Here is a 23231-nt window from a genome sequence, read left to right as displayed (position 1 = left end):
GGTTCACTAATGCCCTTTTTGGGAAAGAAACCTATCACACTTATCAGGTCTGTCCTATACCACAGAAAGCATTTGGAGGCTAAAACATTGTGTGTTTTCAAGAAGGAGTTGAATATAGTTTTTAGAGCTAAAAGGATTAAAGGATAATACAGGAAAGCAGAACGGGTTACTGAATTGGACAACCAGCCAGTTCAGATGATCAGTTGGATGAAAGGCAGAGCAGGCTCGAAGGGCCAAATGCTACTCTGTTTTCTGTTTCAATATGTAACGTTAATGTGATTGATTCTGAACTGCCCTCTGAAATGGTTGAGCAAGCCACTCAGTCCCAGCACAATTGGGGATGGATAAGAAGTGCTAACTTTGCCAGTGACCACACATCCCTTCAAATAATACATGTTTTAAAATTCTGCCTATACATAAAGCAAAAGCTGGTGCTCCTGCAAAATAAAGTTACTTCCTAAACACTGCCACTTCAACCAAAATACTTCACAAACAAAAAGCAAATAGCAGTGTGTTCTATTTCAATCTGGCAGGTCTTCGATGTTGTCAGATAATGGCACACTGGTAGTCAAGTCTGCTAAGCGTAATCACACGTGGCTCAGTCCCACTGTCATGGCAGCCTCAACTGCATACAAAGACAGTGGGCTGAGAAAGTGCACAATTTGCTGCCTTTTGTTTTGTCTGGACTGACTTCCTGTTTCTACTCACCTTGAACTAGTCAGCATTTTTGCATGCTTGCTTGCCATATGTTGGCAATGTAACATCGTTGGTAGTGTCTTAAAGTACGTTCAATCTTGCTTCTGCACTCAATGGTGGACTGCCTGACAGTACTTTTCAACTGAGTTGAGGAACTGCTGGTTTTTATCTGGGTATGCAGCATTGCTGATATTGATACGACCACAGCATTTCTATTTAAATTTTTAAAAAAGTTCAAGAATTGTATCCTCACCCTGGTGCACAGCAGAGAATAGTGTGTGTCACAGGCAGCACTGGGGTAGCCGTGGGTGTTGAGAATGCTGTTTAGAGATTCATGATGATGATCAGATCCAGCTGGTGCTAATGCCCTGATCTTGGATACCTCCAGGACAACTCATGGCATGGATTGTTTTGAAAGGTGTCAGTTAAAGAGACGACTTGAGCTTTGTGCAAGTTCTCATTATCTTTCCCAGGCCATCGTGTCGGAGGCCATGCCTTGTGGTCAGTATTTAAATCCCCAAGAAGGTAAAGATGTTCTGACTTAGAGGGTCTGCTGATAGAAGAGGCAAGCTCCTCACAGAACTGATCTTTCAACTCGAGTGGAACACAGTTTTGAGGCATAAATATTTACATGGTTAACTGCCCATTCGATTTGGGGGGCAAATGAAGAGAAAATAATCCAAAACATTTGTGGGGAGGTGTGTTGGGGCATGGCAGGGGGATGCACCCACAGAGCGAAAACTCAAAAAAAAAGGCTGGGAGAAGCAGGAGATAAAGAGGTAAGAAGTGGCACATGTTGTTCTGAAAACACTATTTAAATCATGCTAATAACCTGCATCTATGGTTATGCTTAGCTCATGTTGAGAAATAAGATAGCATTATGCTATACTTCTGCTTTCTCTTACTGCTTTTTTCCCCTCATATTCCATTTTTCTCCGAGGTAACATTACTCAAAATATTAATACAAAAACAAAATACTGCAGATGCCGGAAATCTGGCAAGGGAAAAGCTCAGATAATCAGGCAGCATCTATGGACAGAAACAGTCAATATTTACTTTGATGACTGTTTCAAAATATTAAACATTGAATGAACTGGATAAATTATTTCTGAACTGTATTTTTAAGGAAACCAAGGTTCCCTTTATACAGTTTACATTTGTATTGTACTGTTTACATTTTTCTAAGTTAATGGCTAGGTTTTGGGATAGTTGGAACTGAAGCTATCAGTGCTCGGCACTATCATGGTGGAAATTAGATTTTTGCACCCACAGGAAAACAAGGAAACCCACACTTCCCAATTCTTTCTGGATTTTGCATCCGCATCACCGTTCTGTCTGGCAGCAAGCATGAACTGAAAAAAAAATCACCTTTAAAGAAGTCTTTGAACTTCCTTCTAGCAAAAGAAAAAAAAAGATACGCCTCAAAATTGTTTAGTATAAAAGGTGTGCTGTGACAAATACAAAGTTGGGAAGCTCTACTTTATAGCAAAACCTTCACCTTGCTTACTCATTTCTCTTTCCCTGCCAGATGAATGTATAATATTTTTCTTTCATTGATAGACTGGTTGCGACTTGCCAGTCTCTCAGAAGGTGACCCCTCTGCTCTCGTGGGGAACGTATGGCAATGTTCAGTCTATCCATTCCACGTCATTGGCAGCCTTTTTTGTAAGTGTCATCAATCAGCTGAAACTCCATGCACATGACCCTGACATTCAATGTTGACTCATCCCCCCAAGTTAGCCTATTCAGATGGTATAAGTCCATTTGTTGAGCAGGGACAATAAGCTCCAAGCATCCAATGAAGTCCAATAGGTCAACATGATACATCCAGCATAAGTGAAGAAAGTTAACATGCACTTTTTAATGTACTATTTCGTGTTCCATTTTTAGCCTGCACAGCAATGCACACAACGTGCACCACCGATCCGTTGTACAGTTCTGCCCATACATATGAATAAATATGCTAATAACACTGACTTAACTGATGTTATTTTCAAATTCCACCACACAAGTTCAAAACTCAGACGTAATATCTAAATTACATGCTCTCTGTTCATTATCACTGGCACAAAAATCCACTTCCAAGAGCATTTAGATACACAAACAAAACTTTCTACCCTTAAATACTTCATGACTTTAAACACTTCTATCAAATCTCATTTTGCCTTCTTTGCTCTCAAGTACACAGCTCCAGCTTCTCTGGTATATCTCCATAACTAGAATCCTCAATTCCAGAAATATTCTAGCAAATCTCTTCTGTATCCTTTGCAAACTTTTCACATCCTTCTTAAATTGTGATGCCTAGACTGGAACAAATATCATAGAATGTCTATGTTACACAGCACAGGAGGCCATTAGGCACTTTGGGGGTGCCATCCCACACAGCAGTAACTTACTTCGTATCAATCCCCACTTCCCCATAGTCCTGCCCGTTCTTCCTTTTCAGACAACAATATTATTCTCTTTTGAATGCCTCAATTAAACCTGTCTCCACCACACTTACAGGCAGTGTATTCTAACCACTTGTTAGATGTGAAGGCTTTTGCATCCATCATCATTGCTTCTTTTGCCAATTACCATAAACTGGTCGCTTCTCAATCCTTCCACTAAAAAGGAATATTCTATTCCCTAGCCACTCTGCCAGACCCCCCATGACTCGAATACCTCAGTCAAATTTCCTCCCAACCTTTGCTTCTCCAAGGAAAACAGTCCCAACTTCTCCAAACTACAAAACTAAAGTATAGAATCACAGAATCCCTACAGTGTACAAGGAAGCCATTCGGCCCATCGAGTCTGCACCGACCACAATCCCACCCAGGCCCTGTAACCCCACCTAGTTACCCTGCTAATCCTCCTGACACTAGGGTCAATTTAGCATGGCCAATCTTAGCCGTACATATTTGGACTGTGGGAGGAAACCGGAGCACCTAGAGCAAACCCAGAGACACAGGGACAATATGCAAACCTCTACACAGACCTCCACCAAGACCTGAATTGAACCTGGGTCCCTGGTGCTGAGAGCAGCAATGGTAACCACTGTGCCATAATGCAGCCCTAAAATTAGTAGTAAGAGGAGCACATCAGTTTCTTACATGGGGCAGAATAAAAAGGGAGTTTTACATCCAGCATAGCAAAATGCTCCAAAAGTATTCTGTACATCAAATAAGTTTATCATGTCATTTATCATATCCTTTGTTTGGTTAATGTAAAACAAGCCATGATGTCTTCCTGTGTCACAGTGCTTTACTAATACAATTTATTGTTCCTGTAAAAATAAAGTTGACAAAACCCCATTCTACTGCCTTTGGCTTAACTCATCTGTTCTGGCAGCATGTTTTGACACTCCTGGCAATTGTATTAACTCTGCTTCTGCCCAATGTCTGATTTAAAGCAGCAGTAAGTATTTAAAGATGACAAGAGAAATAGTAACATGAAGTTCTCCCTACATGACCCCATCTAATTAACCTTATGAAATACTGCAGTACCCTCAACCTGGAGGACATTCGAGGCCCACGTGCCTTCACTTCTGACTTTCTGCAGAATTGCTAGATCCCTGGAATGAAGAGCTTGTTCTATGAGGAACGGTTGAGGACTGTGGATCTATACTTGTTAGAATTCAGAAGGATGATGGAGGATCTTATTGAAACTTATAGATACCGCGAGGCCTGGATAGAGTGGACATGGAGAGGATGTTTCCACTAGTAGGAAAAAACAAGAACCAGAGTGCACAACCTCAAGGTAAAGGGATGGTCCTTAAAAAAAAAGGGATGGGAGGAATTTCTTCAACCAGAGAGTGGTGAATCTTGAAACTCTTTGCCACAAGAGGCTGTGGAGGCCAGGTCATTGAGTGTCTTTAAGACAGAGATGGATGGGTTCTTGATTAATAAGGGGATCAGGGAATATGGGGAAAAGGCAGAAGATTGGGGATGAGAAAAATATTAGCCATGATTGAACGGCAGAACAGACTTGATGGGTCAAGTGGCCTAATTCTGCTCCTATATCTTATGGTCACACAACTCTCAGCTTCTATGCCGCTTACTCGGCAAGGAGAGGTAGTGGTTAGTGGAATTGCAAGCCAGCACGTTTGCTTTGTCTTTTCTAACTCTCCAGCACAAGGAGAGAAGACAATGCTTGTAGGAAGCAGAATTACACTAGCCTCCGTAAACTTATGGAAGCAGCTTGCCAGATGCCCTGCCATCCAAAGTCGCCCATGTTTCCACCACAGCCTTCCCCCTGACCCCTGCGCTTTCCCATTGAGCAAGCCTGGCCTCCACTTGGAATGACTGAAATTAGTTCAGTGTGTGAAGAAACCCACATCCCATTAGTCTGTTTTGCAATATTTTTAAGTGTAATCACAAGCAAGATGTTGGTTGGCATCATGACAAAATTTAGCGACACTTAGATTCAGTTTTCTATTTTCATATAGAAATCAGCCAGATTTACAAGCTATCAAGTAAAGACGATACTTTCAAACACTGCTTGACAATACATTCTTGAAGTGTTACATTTTCCATTACACTGTGCTCCAAAAAGCAGTAAAAATATTCTGGAGGTATTCCTCATTAAACATTTGGGAAATGTTTAAAGCAAACAATCCAAACTTCAGGAGGATGCATTTCTTTAAGGCAATTCACATCTGACTGTCAGCAGTACAGCTCATAATGACTACATCCGCTTGGTAATAACATCCTTTTCTTGGGGCCATCTTATGGGTAAAAAAAGATTCTGTCTGGTATGCATTAGATTTCCTTTATTTTAATCTCTAATTCAAACGTTTATCAACAAGTTTCAAACTATTCTACTCTTCAGAAAAATGTATGGCATACAGAATCATTCTTTTGTCTTCCCCCTCCTTCCCATACTTACTGGAGGACAGAGTTTATTTTAGACTGCTTAAATTGTGCATTTCCTTTTTCCTGTACGTGAATCTATCTTTCAGCAGGAATCCAAAGACAATCTAGGCTAAATAATGATGAATCACTTCTGCCAAGTTTTTTTTTCTGTTGTTTATTAGATTCAAGTTAATTGCAGATTTTCCAAGCCATGGCTATTTTTTCCTCTTTCCAATGGAAAGTGTTTATACTTCCTGTGCAAAAAAAACTTTTCATCAAAAGTAAGAATTTTAACTTCCTTTTTCTACTTTTCACTCCCAAAACAGTGTAACCAGATGTGCATGTATGAGCTAGAGGCAGGAAATCACTCATTGTTGTTCCATTTTCGGGGAAAGGGAGCTTGTATGCTGTTCATACATGGAATTCAGGATTACAGAAAGCCTGGGTAAAACTAATACATTGCATAACGTGGTGGTACTTTTGAAGAGAAAAACTAGATACATATCAAAATCATGCACGTGCAACTTGTAATTTTAAGAATCTGATATTTGCCAAAAAGATTTGTAACACGGAGAGAGATCCTAATCTATGCTGATGACAGTCCACTCCTGAACATTTTCTTTGCCGGCAGAGAAGTACTGGATTTTCCGTCACTTCTGAGCTCATGCAGCATTCTGGCAAAATCTGTCACTTGGGATACACCCTTCTATGCTAATTTATTAAATCTGCACAACTCCCCAGCTAACTCAGTTTCCCCTTTTTACTTCAAAATGACAGTTTAAAAAAAATCTTAGGTTTTGCACCACCTTTATTATGCTTTCAACTTGAATGGCATTCTGCATTACAAACCTTGGTCTTTCCAGGATACCTTAATTTTAAAAAGATAATTCCTTTCAGCTATTACTTTAATTCACTGAAGGGACTTTCACTTGTATAATGTCTTTCAAAACTTCAGGATGTCCCAAAGCACATCAAAGGCAATTAATTATTTCTTTTAAAAGTGCAGGCTGCGCTATCACTTTGTAGGCAAACACATTTTGGTCCCGCAAACAATAAGCCTAATGACAGATGGAAGGACAGCACACCAGGAGAACTCCCAGCTGTTATTCAAAAAGCGCAATTAAATCTTTTATCTCCTCCTGATGTGTCTCTCTCAGTTTAACGTCCCATCCAAAAAGATGGCTCCTCCAACAATGCACCATACCGAACTCAGTTTCAGTCCTGTATTCAAATCCAGTAGGGCTCGAACTCATGATTTTCTGACCAAGATAAGGCTGAGGGAAATGCTACTCACTAAGCTATTGTTGACATGTGACAAAACAAGTTTTTTCCCCCCTCACTTTCCAGTCTGTACAAATGCTTCGATGACAAGAAATGCTGCCAACACCAGTTGCATAAACACGTTCGGGCAAAAGTGTGACAATATAGGCAAAGGGGAAAAACTGGCACTCTCGCAGTGCACCGGATTCTATTCGGATAGAGTTACAAATGAAGTTGCAGAGTTGGTAATCCAGAAAACAACATCAGTAAAACTACCAATCTGCTGACTGAAATCAACTGTACAGAGTGTACAAATCTCGTTTAACAGTTCGAATGGCAGGCATCAAACCACAAAGAACAAGTTCAATTTACAATAGTCAACGGAAACCACGAATAAGACTCGAGTCAGAATCATTCCTGGAAGTGCTGTTGCATAATAGCAACTTTTTGAGTGGGCTTATTCAAGCTTATGCGAACGGTACATCAGTTCAAACACCGACCCCAGTGCAGTGTTGTTGTGCGATGACGCTTAGAATTAACTACCATGACGTTGTTATAGTTTGCAGCTGATTACAAGAAATTCTACAGCCATATTTATTCTTCCCAAAAATCATGGCAAAGGAATGTTTTCTTTTATAGCGGCTGGGTATTGACGTCTTGCTCAGCTCAACTAATCATTACACTTTGCAGTCTGCACACTCGGAATTAGCTAAATCTCCTTCAACGGTTTTCTATTTACGTTCAACAATTTGATACTTCATAATAACCCATTCCAGTAACTTAGAAGAATTCCTGTCCAGTTAGTTTTAACGGAGGGAAAATGAACACGGTTTTAAAGGTTAAAAAAACACCAAATGGATTTGAAACTCGACAATTTCTTCACCGGAACCCACTCATTTAAGATATTTAACATGATTAAAGTCCACACGGAAAATACCAGAATGACAGTCAGTCACCGTGTGAAGGCATAGGAAGAGAAATATTAAAGAAAAAGGCAAAACACTTCGGATGCTGTAAAACAGCTGAACTTCTCCAGCATCGATGTCCTTCAGGGAAATATTACATTGCTTAAGTGTCCACAAGTGCTCAGGGAAGTTGAATGCTGATTTGCACTAGAAGAAAGGCGTGGGGAGCATGAAGTGCCAGTGCTATGATGACGATGGTAATAGTTATGTCTAAGTGGGTCTCCATGAGTGAGCCTGTGTGTGACAGTGAGAGTCTGCATATGTGTCTGAGAGAGGCTGCGTGAGTGTGTATGAGAGAGTGAGTGTGTATATCTCTGTGTATGTGAGCGAGTGTGTATGTATGTATGACAGTGAGTGAGGATGTGTCTCTGCCTGAGTGTGTCTCGATACGTACGTGAGTGTCTGTGTGTGTGAGTATGTGTGAATGAGTACATGTGAATGAGTACGTGTGTGTGTGTATGTGTATCTGTGTGTATGTGTGTATACGTGTATGTACGTATATATGTATGTATGGGAGTGAGTGTATTTCTGTCTGTACCTGTGTGTTTTTTTTGAGGGGGGAGGATTTCCTTTTGCCATTTACCTATCCTGAGACTGCTCCTCGTACATCCTCTCCTTGCCCTCCTTGAAGAGGCGGATGGCCCGCTTGGACTTCTTCATCAAGCTGTCGATGTAGATCTTGAAGTACTCGTTCTCGCTCAGCACCTGCATGCGCTCCTCGTACTTGGACAGGACCAGGCGGAGGTGCTGGTAGGTGTCCGGCAGGATGTCCAGGATGTACGGCGGGCTGTTCTTCAGCTGCAGCTTGGAGTTCTGGCACAGCCTCACCACCTTGTCCATCAGCTTCCAGGTCTTCTCCACCATCCGCTTGTCGGCCGCCTGCTTGGGCGGCCCCACCGCGTCCTGGATGGCGTCGATCAGCCCCAGGATCCGACCCTTCCTCACGTTGCTACGTGGATTCCTCGGCGCCGCCGCCATGTTCCTGACCCCCCCTCTATCTCTCTGTCTGTCTTTGGTACTTTTCTCTCCCCTCACTCTCTCCGCTTCAGAACTATAAACACCACCTCTCGCCCCCTCACGACTCAGTCCACAATTAGGCCTCCAGAGCCGGCCTGAGGGCTGTCCAACCGCACCATGTGCAGGCGTTTATGTCCTGAGAGGAAGCGGCAGTTGGGCTGTGTGTATGCGGAGGGAGGGGAATTGTTTTAAAGGCCCGGACGGAGGAAGGCCAGCCCTCACCAACTCCACACTGAGACTGGGCGGACTGCACACAAACACCCCGAGCGGCACCAGGCTAAACACAGCCGGGGGAGGGGAGGGGAGGGGTGGGCGGACCTCCTGGCCGCGTGATTGACAGCCGTCTGCCCCAATCAGTTCTAGTGGACCCGCCCCTCTCCCCACCTCTGCGCCAATCAACGTCCGGGGCTAGTCCGAGGCCCCGCCTCCCTGCCCAGACCCGCCTCATTTCCCCTAGCAACCAATCACACTCGGATCCTTCTGATTGACAGGGAGCCGAAACCAATCCGATCCGATTGACATTCTGGCGTCCAATCCAAATTGCACCCCTCTGACCGACGGCGCAAAGTAGCCAATCGCAGTGGCGCTGGGCGGAGGGGGCGACTCTACCCGCTGCTGACTGGCGGTTCCGACAATGGCTAAGGGGAGGCGGGCCGACCAATCGGGTTCAGGGAAAGACGACAGCCGGCGACCATTGGCCTATTGGCAGCACGGGCCTGGCCAATGGAAGAGGGAGCTGTCCCCGGCAGCAGCTTGGGTGACTGACAGGGTTGGATGCTGGGGGAACAGCAGGGGGCTGATTGACAGCTCAGCTCCACCACGGCCGCTCTCCCGCCCGGCTCTTTAAACCTCAGCTCAACACTCAAGCCTCTGCAATGCCCGGTGGGGGCGGTTCTTTAAAGATGAGCTCCATTGATAAAAACGCGGAAGTCAGCTGATGCCCGCTTATTTACATCGCGGGGGAACCAATGGGAGTGAGGAGTTTTGGGCTGGTGCTCATCCAATCCGCACTCAAGCGGCAATTTCAACTCCCCGCAGTGTAGCAGGGGACTCACAGGGGATAGAGCCAAGCAGCCTGGTCACTACATCAGATAGTGTGGGTTTTTACAACTTTTACAGATGCACCATAGAAAACATTCTTTCTGGCTGTATCACAGCTTGGTATGGGCACTTGCTCTGCCCAAGAGTGCAAGGAACTACAAAAGGTTGTGAATGTAGCCCAGTCCACCACTCAAACCAGCCTCCCATTCATTGATTCTGTCTACACTTCCTTCTGCCTGGGCAAAGCAGCCAGCATAATTAAGGACTCTGCGTACCCTGGATACTGTCTCTTTCACCTTCTTTCTTTGGGAAAAAGATACAAAGGTCTGAGGTCACGTACCAACTGACTCAAGAACAGCTTCTTCCCTGCTGCTGTCAGACTTTTGAACGGACTTACCTTGCATTGAGTTGATCTTTCTCTACAGCCCAGCTATGACTGTAACGCTCTCATTTTCTTCCGTATGATCGATATAGTGTACAAGAAACAATACTTTTCACTGTATGTTAATACATGTGACAATAATAAATCAAATCAAACAAAAGTCTGAGGTCACGTACCAACTGACTCAAGAACAGCTTCTTCCCTGCTGCTAATGACTTTTGAATGGACTTACCTTGCATTAAATTGATCTTTCTCTACACCCTAGCCATAACTGTAACACTACATTCTGCACTGTCTCTAGCCCAATTTCAGCCTTGGGAAGGACTTCTTCACACAAAGAGTTATCAATCTGTGGAATTCCCTGCCCAGTGAATCAATTGAGGCTACCTCATTGAATGCTTTTAAGGCAAGGATAGATAAATTTTTGAACAGTAAAGGAACTAAGGTTATGATGAGCCGGCAATTAAATGGAGCTGAGTCCACAGAAAGATCAGCCATGCTCTTATTGAATGGCAGAGCAGGCTCAAGGGGCCAGATGGCCTACTCCTTCTCAGAACGGAGTTGAGGAGGAACTTCTTCACTCAAAGGGTGGTGAATCTCTGGAATTCTCTGCCCGTTGAAGTGGTGGAGGCTGCCTCGCTAAATATTTTTAAGAAGCGGGTTGATGGGTTTTTGATAAGAGAGGGGATTAAGGGTTATGGGGAGAGGGCGGGAAAGTGGAACTGAGCCACGACAGATCAGCCATGATCTTATTGAATGGCGGGGCAGGCTCGAAGGGCCAGATGGCCTACTCCTGCTCCTATTTCTTATGTTCTTATGTTCTTATGTTCTTATGTTAGTTCTTATGTTCGTATGTTCTCTTTTTCCTTCTCCATAAATCGTATGCTTTATCTATATGGCATACAAGAAACAATACTTTTCATTGTATGTAATATATGTGACAATAATAAATCAAATCAAAATTAAATTCAATGCACCATCATTTTAATTGCAAGAATAAAAAAGAGCACTTTGCACCAAATTTATAACCAAATTCTGCCCCACTAAACCAAATTTGTCAATGACATCATCTGCACTGGTTTTCTCCAGGTGCTCCAGTTTCCTCCCACAGTCAAAAGACCTGCTGGTTAGGTGCATTGGCCATACTAGATTCTCCCTCAGTGTTCCCAAACAGGCACTGGCATGTGGCAAATAGGGGATTTCCACAGTAGCTTCATTGTAGTGTTAATGTAAGCTTACTTCCGACATAAATAAACTTTTTTTCAATAAAACTACTCCTTTGAAAATCTTCCCTCCACACTTTTTTTTATTCATTTGTGGGATATGGGCGTTGTGGGCTGGCCAGCATTTACTGTCCAGCCCTAATTGCTCTTGAGAAGGTGGTGCTGAGCTGCTTTCTTGAAACCGTATAGACTCTTAACCACGGACAGCCTGCTTCTACCTCCTTCCTAAAATTCTTCCTAGTTGGCCCAACATGTCAGCCTGTTTTTAAAGTTTATCTTATTAGTGTCACAAGTAGGCTTACATTAACACTGCGATGAAGTTACCATGAAAATCCCCTTGTTGCCACACTTTGGAGTCTGTTTGGGTACACTGAGGGAGAATTCAGCTTAGCCAATGCATCCAACCAGAGTGTCTTTCGGACCATGGGAAGAACAGGAATACCTGTAGGAAATCCACTCTGACACAGGGAGAACAAGCAGACTCCACACCAATAGTGACCCAAACTGGGAATCAAACCCAGGTCCCCAGGCGGGGAATTATAGGCCGGTTAGTTTAACGTCTGTGGTACGTAAAATGCTAGAATCTGTCATTAAGGAAATTGCGAGGCATCTTGAAGGGAATTGCTTGATAGAGCAGACGCAGCACGGTTTCATTAAAGGGAAGTCGTGTCTGACAAATTTACTGGAGTTCTATGAGGATGTGTCTAGGGCAGTGGATAGAGGAGAGCCGGTGGATGTGGTCTTTCTGGATTTTCAGAAGGCGTTTGACAAGGTACCTCACAAGAGGTTATTGCAGAAGGTCAGGGGACATGGAGTTGGGGGTAGGGTGTTAGCGTGGATAGAGGATTGGTTGTCAAATAGGAGGCAGAGAGTGGGGGTCAATGGGTACTATTCGGATTGGCGGTTGGTGACTAGTGGGGTGCCCCAGGGGTCGGTGCTGGGGCCTCAGCTATTTACCATTTATATAGATGATCTGGAGGAGGGAACCGAGTGCAGGGTGTCGAAATTTGCTGATGACACCAAGATTGGGGGAAAGGCAAATTGTGCGGAGGGTGTGGAGAGTCTGCAGAAGGATCTAGATAGGCTGGGCGAATTGGCCAGGAAATGGCAAATGGAATTTAATGTTGGCAAGTGCGAGGTGGTCCACTTTGGTAGGAAGAATGGTAGGAAGGACTATTACTTACATGGCGAAAAACTGCAGCAGGCGACGGTGCAGAGGGACCTCGGGGTCCTTGTGCATGAGTCGCAAAAACCCAGCCTGCAGGTGCAGCAGGTGGTCAGGAAGGCGAATGGGATGCTGGCCTTCATAGCGAGGGGGATTGAATATAAAAGTAGGGAGGTCTTGCTGCAGCTGTATAGGGCATTGGTGAGGCCGCAGCTGGAGTACTGTGTGCAGTTTTGGGCGCCGCACCTGCGCAAGGATATTTTGGCCCTGGAGGGAGTGCAGAGGAGGTTTACTAGGCTGATACCGGAGTTGAGGGGATTGAGCTATGAGGAGAGGCTGAATAAACTAGGCTTGTACTCGTTAGAGTTTAGAAGAATGAGGGGAGATCTCATTGAGACGTATAAGATGATGAATGGGATGGATAGGATAGAGGTGGAGAGACTCTTCCCGCTCAAAAAAGACAGTAGGACTAGGGGGCACAGCCTCAAGATAAAGGGGAGGCGGTTTAGAACGGAGTTGAGGAGGAACTTCTTCACTCAAAGGGTGGTGAATCTCTGGAATTCTCTGCCCGTTGAAGTGGTGGAGGCTGCCTCGCTAAATATTTTTAAGAAGCGGGTTCTTGATAAGAGAGGGGATTAAGGGTTATGGGGAGAGGGCGGGAATGTGGAACTGAGCCACAACAGATCAGCCATGATCTTATTGAATGGCGGGGCAGGCTCGAAGGGCTAGATGGCCTACTCCTGCTCCTATTTCTTATGTTCTTATGTTCTTATGTTCTTATGTCCCTTGAGGCAAAAGCGCCTTGCAGCAAATTCTTCAAAACAGTTACAACCGAAGCCTGCCCCACTGAATTGATTTGTCACTGACCTCATCTCCTACAGTGATTTTCCCTCCCCAACTTCTAACCTCATAGTCTCCCAACCCCGGAGAGCCCACTCCCATCTCCTCCTGAAAATCCACAAACAGAACTGCCCCTTTAGACCCATTGTGTCAGCCTGTGCCTGCACCACTGAACTAAGTTAGCTACTATAAAGGGTTATCCTGACTCAAAACTTTGGCTCTATTCTCTTTCTTCACAGACACTGTCAGACCCACCGAATCTTTCCAGCATTTTTTTGTTTTTGTTACAACCAAAGTTAATCTACATTAAAGAAGCTCTTGTCCTGCCCCCGTGCCCCTCCGCCTTCTCACCCACGGTTTCATTCACGTAATAGTCCTCCAACACTAACTTTGGTACTTGCGTTTTTCACATAGTGAAACTTCAAGAGAGAATGTACATGGATAGTTGTCTGAGTGACAGGAAACAAAGTTCAGGTGAACAATTATTTTATCAGACTAGACAAGTGTGGTTCTCCAGAGCTCAGGACTGGGATCATTGCTTTTCTTGACATTTATTCATAACCTAGACTTGGGAGTCTTTCAAGATTTGTAGTTGACACAAAACTCAGGGGATAGCAATAGATTTCAAGAGAATGTAGACAGACTAATGAAATGGGTACACATGTGGCAGATGAAATTCAATGCAGAGGTGTGAAGTTGGAGGTGCATTTTGGTAAGAAGAGCAAGGAGAGGCATATAAAACACAGAGTGCAATTATAAAGACAATTTACGCTACATATGCACTATTCATTGAAAGTGACACGAAGGGTTGAAAAAATTGACTACCAAGGCATGTGAAATTCTGGACTTTAGAAATGGAGACAGAGAGTACAAAAGCCAGGAAATTATAATAGACCTTTATAAAATGTTGATTTACCCTCAACTGGGCTATTGTGAGCAATTTTGGACATTGTACAGATAGAAAGTTTGTGAAGGCTTAGAGACAATGTGGAAAATAATTACGAGAATGGGGGGCTTCAGGTACGTAGATAGATTAGCAAGGCTGGGATTGTTTTTCTTCGAGAGGAGAATGTTCATACAAATATATGAATTAGGAGCAGAAATAAACCATTCAGCTCTTCATTCAATAAGATCATGACTGATCTAATTGTGGCTTCAATTCAACATTCTGTCGACCCCCGATTACTTTCAACTCCCTGTTAGTCAAGATTCCATCTATCTCTGCCTTAAAACTATCCATGGCCCTGCCTCCACCACTTTTTGGAGAAGACAGTTCCAAGGCTCACTGTGAGAAAGAAAATCTTCTCCTCCACGTTAAAGGGAGACCCATTATTCTTAGCCTGCGTCCCTGGATCAAGTCTGTCCTGATGTGTAGATGCCAGCATTGGATGGGGTAAACACAGTAAGAAGTCTCACAACACCAAGTTAAAGTCCAACAGCTTTACTTGGTAACACAAGCCATTAGCTTTTGGAGCGCTGCCCCTTCATCAGGTGAGTGGGAGTTCTGTTCACAAACAGGCATATAAAGACACAAACTCAATTTACAAAATAATGGTTGGAATGCAAACCTTTACAAATAATCAAATCTTAAAGATACAGACAATGTGAAAGTTTACACTTCAATGCAATAGTACAGATGAGGCGTCAAATGAAAACTCTGTATGCCCATTCAGATTGATGTACAAGATCCCAGAGCATTATTCCAAAGGTGAGCAGGGGAATTATCCCAATGCCCTGGCCAACATTTATCCCTCAATCGACATCACAAGAAGTATAGAGTATCTGGATAATAATATCTAGATTGATCCAAGGAATAAGCAAAGCAAAGGTGCTGTTTGTCAGATCTCGTTGTGCACAAGCTGGAATCTGCATTTCCAATATTACAATGGTGACTAGGTTTCAAAAATACTTTTGTGGCTTTGGGAAATTATGTTGTCATGAAAGGTGCTAAATAAATGCAAGTCTTTTTTTCTTCATTTCAATTGCAGCACCCATCTTAATGAATAGAGATTAGCTAATTTGATTGAGACTGAGGATCAAAGTGGACCCTTTGTGTTTTGCATTGCTCAGTTCCATTTGGGCTGTTTTAATTAGAAACTAAAACATCGGAAGAAGCAATTTCTGAGGAAAAATGACCATTCATATCATTGCGCCTGAAACTGGCAGAATCATTAAAATCAATGACTGGAACCACTGTCAACATTTTAAAGTTTATTTATTAGTCACAACTAAGGCTTACATTAACACTGCAATGAGCTTACTGTGAAATGCCCCTGGTCACCACAATCCAGCTCACCAACACACCTTTTTGGATGTGGGAGGAAACCCACACAGACACAGGAGAATATGCCAACTCAGACAGCAACATAAGAACATAAGAACATAAGAAATAGGAGCAGGAGTAGGCCATCTGGCCCTTCGAGCCTGCCCCGCCATTCAATAAGATCATGGCTGATCTGTCGTGGCTCAGTTCCACTTTCCCGCCCTCTCCCCATAACCCTTAATCCCCTCTCTTATCAAAAACCCATCAACCCGCTTCTTAAAAATATTTAGCGAGGCAGCCTCCACCACTTCAACGGGCAGAGAATTCCAGAGATTCACCACCCTTTGAGTGAAGAAGTTCCTCCTCAACTCCGTTCTGAACTGCCCCCCCTTTATCTTGAGGCTGTGCCCCCTAGTCCTACTGTCTTTTTTGAGCGGGAAGAGTCTTTCCACCTCTATCCTATCCATCCCATTCATCATCTTATACGTCTCAATGAGATCTCCCCTCATTCTTCTAAACTCTAACGAGTACAAGCCTAGTTTATTCAGCCTCTCCTCATAGCTCAACCCCCTCAACTCCGGTATCAGCCTAGTAAACCTCCTCTGCACTCCCTCCAAGGCCAAAATATCCTTGCGCAGGTGCGGCGCCCAAAACTGCACACAGTACTCCAGCTGCGGCCTCACCAATGCCCTATACAGCTGCAGCAAGACCTCCCTACTTTTATATTCAATCCCCCTCGCTATGAAGGCCAGCATCCCATTCGCCTTCCTGACCACCTGCTGCACCTGCAGGCTGGGTTTTTGCGACTCATGCACAAGGACCCCGAGGTCCCTCTGCACCGTCGCCTGCTGCAGTTTTTCGCCACGTAAGTAATAGTCCTTCCTACCATTCTTCCTACCAAAGTGGACCACCTCACACTTGCCAACATTAAATTCCATTTGCCATTTCCTGGCCCATTCACCCAGCCTATCTAGATCCTTCTGCAGACTCTCCACACCCTCCGCACAATTTGCCTTTCCCCCAATCTTGGTGTCATCAGCAAATTTCGACACCCTACACTCGGTTCCCTCCTCCAGATCATCTATATAAATGGTAAATAGCTGAGGCCCCAGCACCGACCCCTGGGGCACCCCACTAGTCACCAACCGCCAATCCGAATAGCACCCATTGACCCCCACTCTCTGCCTCCTATTTGACAACCAATCCTCTATCCACGCTAACACCCTACCCCCAACTCCATGTCCTCTGACCTTCTGCAGTAACCTCTTGTGAGGTACCTTATCAAACGCCTTCTGAAAATCCAGAAAGACCACATCCACCGGCTCTCCTCTATCCACCGCCCTAGACACATCCTCATAGAACTCCAGTAAATTTGTCAGACACGACTTCCCTTTAATGAAACCGTGTTGCGTCTGCCCTATCAAGCAATTCCCTTCAAGATGCCTCGCAATTTCCTCCTTAATGACGGATTCTAACATTTTACCTACCACAGACGTTAAACTAACCGGCCTGTAATTCCCCGCCTTTTGCCTGGCACCCTTCTTAAACAACGGCGTAACATTAGCCGTTTTCCAATCCTCCGGCACTTCCCCGGAATCCAGCGACGTCTGGAAAATAACCACCAAGGCATCCACTATCACCTCCGCCATTTCTTTCAGAACCCTCGGATGCATTCCATCCGGTCCTGGGGACTTGTCCACAATCAGCCCCTCCAGTCTGTCGCGCACCACCTCTCTAGTAACAGTAATGTCATTAAGACCCTCCAGTCCTACCACCTTTCCATCGCTAACACCCGGCAAATTATTCACGTCCTCCTCCGTGAAGACAGAAACCAGGAATTGAACCTGGGTCCTTAGCACTGTGAGGTAGTAGTGCTAACCATTGTGCTTTGCTTTGCTTATTCCGAGGATCAATCTAGATATTATGGAACTCTGGTTTCATTATTCAGTTATCATGATTTGCAGTCAGTTCCTGCACATTTAAATCATGCAGAAGTGAACTGGAACGATTTTTAGTTCAACATTTGGTGAATTGCTCCTTCAGAGAGCCAGCATGGATACGATGGGCAAAACAGCCTCCTTCTGTGCTGTAACCATTTTACGGATCATGAAATAAAAGTCTACAAAGTTCCAAATCAGGACACAATAATCTGATTTGATTTGATTTGATTAAATATTGTCACAAGTATTCAGTGCAAAGTACTGTTTCTTGCCCGCTATACAGACAGTACTGTTCATAAAGAAGGAAATAAGAGAGTGCAGAATGTAGTGTTACAGTCATAGCTAAGGTGTAGAGGAAGATCAACTTAATGCAAAGTAGGTCCATTCAAAAGTCTGTTGGCAGCAGGGAAGGAGCTGGGATGGTGTGGTAGTGCAGTGGCCAGCATTGCTGTTTTACAGCACCATGGGCCTGGGTTCAATTCCTGGCTTGGGTTACTGTTTGTGTGGAGTTTGCACATTCTCCCTGTGTTTATGTGGGTTTTCTCTGGGTGTTCCAGTTTCCTCCCACATTCTGAAAGACGTGCTAGTTAGTTGTATTGACCCAGGCTGTAGTGACTGGGGGAATTTCACAGTAGTTTCACCGCAGTGCTAATGTAAGCCTCACTTGTGATTAATTAACTTTAACAGTCCTTCAGTCGATTGGTCCGTGACTTCAGACTTTTATATCTTTTTGGTCAAATTCAGAACATAGCAGATGCATTTAATGTTGCTACCTTATTATTGAAATAGATTATTTGCATTCACACAGCTAATGTAGTGTGATTAAAGTAGGAAATTACATTACAGTAATCTCTCGATGAGTCAAATCCCAGGGGATCCGCCTCCAGATTTGTGTTAAACGGAGCTTCGTAGCAGTTGAGGAGGCCCCATTTCCACTTGACTGCATTTCTGTGTAACCCGATCAGCCTACAATCACGGTCTATGTCAAAACAACAGATTCAAAAGCCAAATGAAACCCAGCAAAGTGATATATATGTGAAAAAGTCTTTATTTGGTTCATTCACACCTTTCGATTATCTGACCTTGTGAAAGGCTGGGGCTTTGAATTAAAAAAGGACTGAAGTTAGCCCCAGGAAAAAAATTATGTAATCCTTTCCTGCTCGGCATGCTCTTTGTGGACATACGGTTCACCAAATCATCAATGGGTCACACATGTTTTCAGGGTTTTCAAGCTGCAATGCAAAATCCCAGAGCTTCTCTCTGGCCTTTGTGGCATCAGCGGGGGAAATAGGTGGGCGGTGAATGTTCATTGGACTTTTCAGGGCTCCCCAGTTAAGAAAAAGAATGTACTACATCAGTGGCGCAATGGCTAGCTGGCTTCAATTGCGGCCTTGGGTAACTGTTTATGTGGAGTTTGCACGTTCCCCCTGTGTCCACATGGGTTTTCCTCCTGTGTCTACATGTGTTTCCTCCAGGTGCTCCAGTTTCCTCCCACTGTCCTAAGATGTGCAGTTTTGGTGAATTGGTCATGCTAAATTCCTCCTCATCTCAGCCTTAAATTGGCACCCCTTTATTGTGAGTCTGCGCCTCCAGCCCTAGACTCTCCCATGAGGGGAAACATCCTCTCAACTTTTACCCTGTCAAGCCCCTTAAAAAACTGATGTGTTTCAATGAGATCACCTCTCATTCTTCTAAATTCTGGTGAGCTGAGTCCCAACTTGTTTAACCTTTTCCCACAAGACGATCCCTCCATACTGGGGATCATCACAGTGAACCTTTTCTGAACTGCCTTCAATTAAATAATATCTTTCCTTAAATAAGTGGACCAAAACTGCTCGCAGTACTCCAGATGTGGTCTCACCAGTACCTTGTATAGTTGCAGCGAGAGTTCCTTACTCTTATACTCAGAGGATGAGAAAGGGGACCTAGTGGTAGGGGATGGGGATATGGCTAAGGTATTGAATAACTTTTTTGTTTCTGTCTTCACGGAGGAGGACGTGAATAATTTGCCGGGTGTTAGCGATGGAAAGGTGGTAGGACTGGAGGGTCTTAATGACATTACTGTTACTAGAGAGGCGGTGCTCGACAGACTGGAGGGGCTGATTGTGGACAAGTCCCCAGGACCGGATGGAATGCATCCGAGGGTTCTGAAAGAAATGGCAGAGGTGATAGTGGATGCCTTGGTGGTTATTTTCCAGACGTCGCTGGATTCCGGGGAAGTGCCGGATGATTGGAAAACGGCTAATGTTACGCCGTTGTTTAAGAAGGGTGCCAGGCAAAAGGCGGGGAATTATAGGCCGGTTAGTTTAACGTCTGTGGTAGGTAAAATCTTAGAATCTGTCATTAAGGAGGAAATTGCGAGGCATCTTGAAGGGAATTGCTTGATAGAGCAGACGCAGCACGGTTTCATTAAAGGGAAGTCGTGTCTGACAAATTTACTGGAGTTCTATGAGGATGTGTCTAGGGCGGTGGATAGAGGAGAGCCGGTGGATGTGGTCTTTCTAGATTTTCAGAAGGCGTTTGACAAAGTACCTCACAAGAGGTTATTGCAGAAGGTCGAGGGACATGGAGTTGGGGGTAGGGTGTTAGCGTGGATAAAGGATTGGTTGTCAAATAGGAGGCAGAGAGTGGGGGTCAATGGGTGCTATTCGGATTGGCGGATGGTGACTAGTGGAGTGCCCCAGGGGTCGGTGCTGGGGCCTCAGCTTTTTACCATTTATATAGATGATCTGGAGGAGGGAACCGAGTGTAGGGTGTCGAAATTTGCTGATGACACCAAGATTGGGGGAACGGCAAATTGTGCGGAGGGTGTGGAAAGTCTACAGAAGGATCTAGATAGGCTGGGCGAATTGGCCAGGAAATGGCAAATGGAATTTAATGTTGGCAAGTGTGAGGTGGTCCACTTTGGTGGGAAGAATGGTAGGAAGGACTATTATTTATGGGGCGAAAAACTGCAGCAGGCGACGGTGCAGAGAGACCTTGGGGTCCTTGTGCATGAGTCGCAAAAACCCAGCTTGCAGGTGCAGCAGGTGGTCAGGAGGGCGAATGGGATGCTGGCCTTCATAGCGAGGGGGATTGAATATAAAAGTAGGGAGGTCTTGCTGCAGCTGTATAGGGCATTGGTGAGGCCGCAGCTGGAGTACTGTGTGCAGTTTTGGGCGCCGCACCTGCGCAAAGATATTTTGGCCTTGGAGGGAGTGCAGAGGAGGTTTACTAGGCTGATACCGGAGTTGAGGGGGTTGAGCTATGAGGAGAGGCTGAATAAACTGGGCTTGTACTCGTTAGAGTTTAGAAGAATGAGGGGAGATCTCATTGAGGCGTATAAGATGATGAATGGGATGGATAGGATAGAGGTGGAAAGACTCTTCCCGCTCAAAAAAGACAGTAGGACTAGGGGGCACAGCCTCAAGATAAAAGGGGGGCGGTTTAGAACGGAGTTGAGGAGGAACTTCTTCACTCAAAGGGTGGTGAATCTCTGGAATTCTCTGCCCGTTGAAGTGGTGGAGGCTGCCTCGCTAAATATTTTTAAGAAGCGGGTTGATGGGTTTTTGATAAGAGAGGGGATTAAGGGTTATGGGGAGAGGGCGGGAAAGTGGAACTGAGCCACGACAGATCAGCCATGATCTTATTGAATGGCGGGGCAGGCTCGAAGGGCTAGATGGCCTACTCCTGCTCCTATTTCTTATGTTCTTATGTCCTTATGTGTTAAATATATGTTGCATATTCCCTCAAGACATGGGCAAGAAGTTTTGGAACCAATCATTTGTCATTGCTGTCATAACCGCTGCATCCCCAGTGCTTCCAATGCAGTAGATAATGCCATGCCTTTCCCTGAATCAGTCCAGCCAACCACTGCTGCAGGCAAACTCCATGTGGCTCAGATTGTATTGCCAGGCACCATAGAAAGCATTATTTCTGGTTGTGTCACTTTAAAATTTTGTGATGGGAGGAAGCTATTAATCGCTGAAATCTACCGTCAGTTGAAAAAGCTGCAACTATGTGTGGCCTATTGAAGAACTGCTCGTTCAAACAGGAAGGCTGTGGCCACAGCCAGGACGCACCACTGTTTGAGAGTGACTTTTTTTGGAGAGATTAGTGACTGCCAAAGCAGGCCTGCCCCAGGGAGCAGCAGTGCCCCACTCTATACATTCTCCTGCTCTATCAAAGGCCACAAGAAACCACAAAGAGTCGTGAATGAAGCCCAGTCCATCACGCAAACCAACCTCCCATCCATTGATGTTGTCTACATTTCCTGCTACCTCAGAAAAGCAGCTAGCATAATCAGCAACCCCATGCACCTCAGAAATACTCTCTTCTACCATCGGGAAAGAGATAAAAAGTCTGAGGTCACATATCAACTGACTCAAGAACAGCTTCTTCTCTGCTGCCATCAGACTTTTGAATGGACCTATCCTGCATTAAGCTGATTTTTCTCTACATCCTAGATATGACTGTAACACTACATTCTGCACTCTTTCGTTTCCTTCTCTATGAACAGTATGCTCTGTATAGGGCGCAAAAAACAATACTTTTCACTGTATACTAATACATGAGACAATAATAAATCCAAAAAAACTAATCTAATCAAATTCCTTTTTCTGCAGGATTGGATCAAAGATGGAAAGATTCTCTATTTAGGGAGCCTTGAACCACATTAGCAGAGCTTGTTAAACATCAGAATAGGCAGCGCAGCCTTTCTCATCCTTTCCCTTGCTGGACAGAATGAATACCTGCTTGTCGCACTATTCCAAAATGTTTGCCTTGTGTTTCCTAATGGTGGACAAAGTTAATGTTGAAATCTCGCACTCCTTTGCAACGTCTGCTTTTCACCTCGTGCCACAGTTCTCCACTTGCTGTATCACCTTCATCTTCTCTCCAATCAACAACATTTGAAACTTTCTCAAACTCTTTGCCGTAGCTGCAGCTTTTGTACATACTTTCACAGGGAGATTGCAATGTCAAATGATAGCCTGTCCAACGTCCCATGATTTCAGACTGTGTATTCAAGAGGTGGCTGAATATAGCACTTGGGCCAAATGGGAGCAAAGGTTATGGGGAGAAAGCAGGATTAGGCTATTGAGTTGGACAATCAGCCCTGATCGTAATGAATGGCGGAACAGGCTCAGAGGGCCAACTGGCCCCCTCCTTCTCCTATCTTCTCTGTTTCTATGTTTCTATTTCACAGTCTTGTGTGGTCTGACTCTCTTCCGATTGGTTGACGCAATCATATGATAAAATTAAACAAGTCCAGCTAATCCAGAATTACCAGTGTGGAATTTTATCTTATCACGGAATCGTTCTATGGGATTTGCTATTTTGACAATGAAGATGATTGACAACTTTGATGTAACTGGAATGCCGTGTCATCTGATTTTGAATCACTATGTCACTGTAGTTGGAAAATAACTTTCTAAGTTTGGTTATATGGAGAACAGGATGTGAAAACTCAGTTGTCAGATCAAGAAGTTTCATGGTTCAATTACTGATCTGTCCTGATTAACCAACTCCAATCATAAGTCTCAGCCTTGGGTAACTTCAGCAAACTTGGCAGGAGAAGAGAAAAAAAACCAGTGATTCCTGCTGGAGAGAAAGTACTTAAGAACAAAC

The 23231-nt window shown here is 44.4% G+C and overlaps 1 protein-coding gene across 1 annotated transcript in view; it reads right to left on the bottom strand.

Moving 5' to 3' along the window:
• cblb (Cbl proto-oncogene B, E3 ubiquitin protein ligase) overlaps nt 1-9042 on the bottom strand; it is a 189449-nt gene extending 180407 nt beyond the window's left edge. Inside the window, exon 1 of the mRNA XM_080203484.1 lies at nt 8337-9042. Within this exon, the coding sequence (XP_080059610.1) occupies nt 8337-8731 (395 nt within the window). The 5' untranslated portion in view covers nt 8732-9042. The remainder of the gene's footprint in view (nt 1-8336) is intronic.
• Nucleotides 9043-23231: the final 14189 nt, after the last annotated feature.

The sequence above is a fragment of the Carcharhinus amblyrhynchos genome, chromosome 15 (assembly GCF_965287045.1).
Source record: "Carcharhinus amblyrhynchos chromosome 15, sCarAmb.v2.hapA, whole genome shotgun sequence".
NCBI classification, from domain to species: domain Eukaryota; kingdom Metazoa; phylum Chordata; class Chondrichthyes; order Carcharhiniformes; family Carcharhinidae; genus Carcharhinus; species Carcharhinus amblyrhynchos.
Note: the sequence above shows the minus strand (reverse complement) of the source record. Positions and strands in the feature narration are given on the sequence as shown.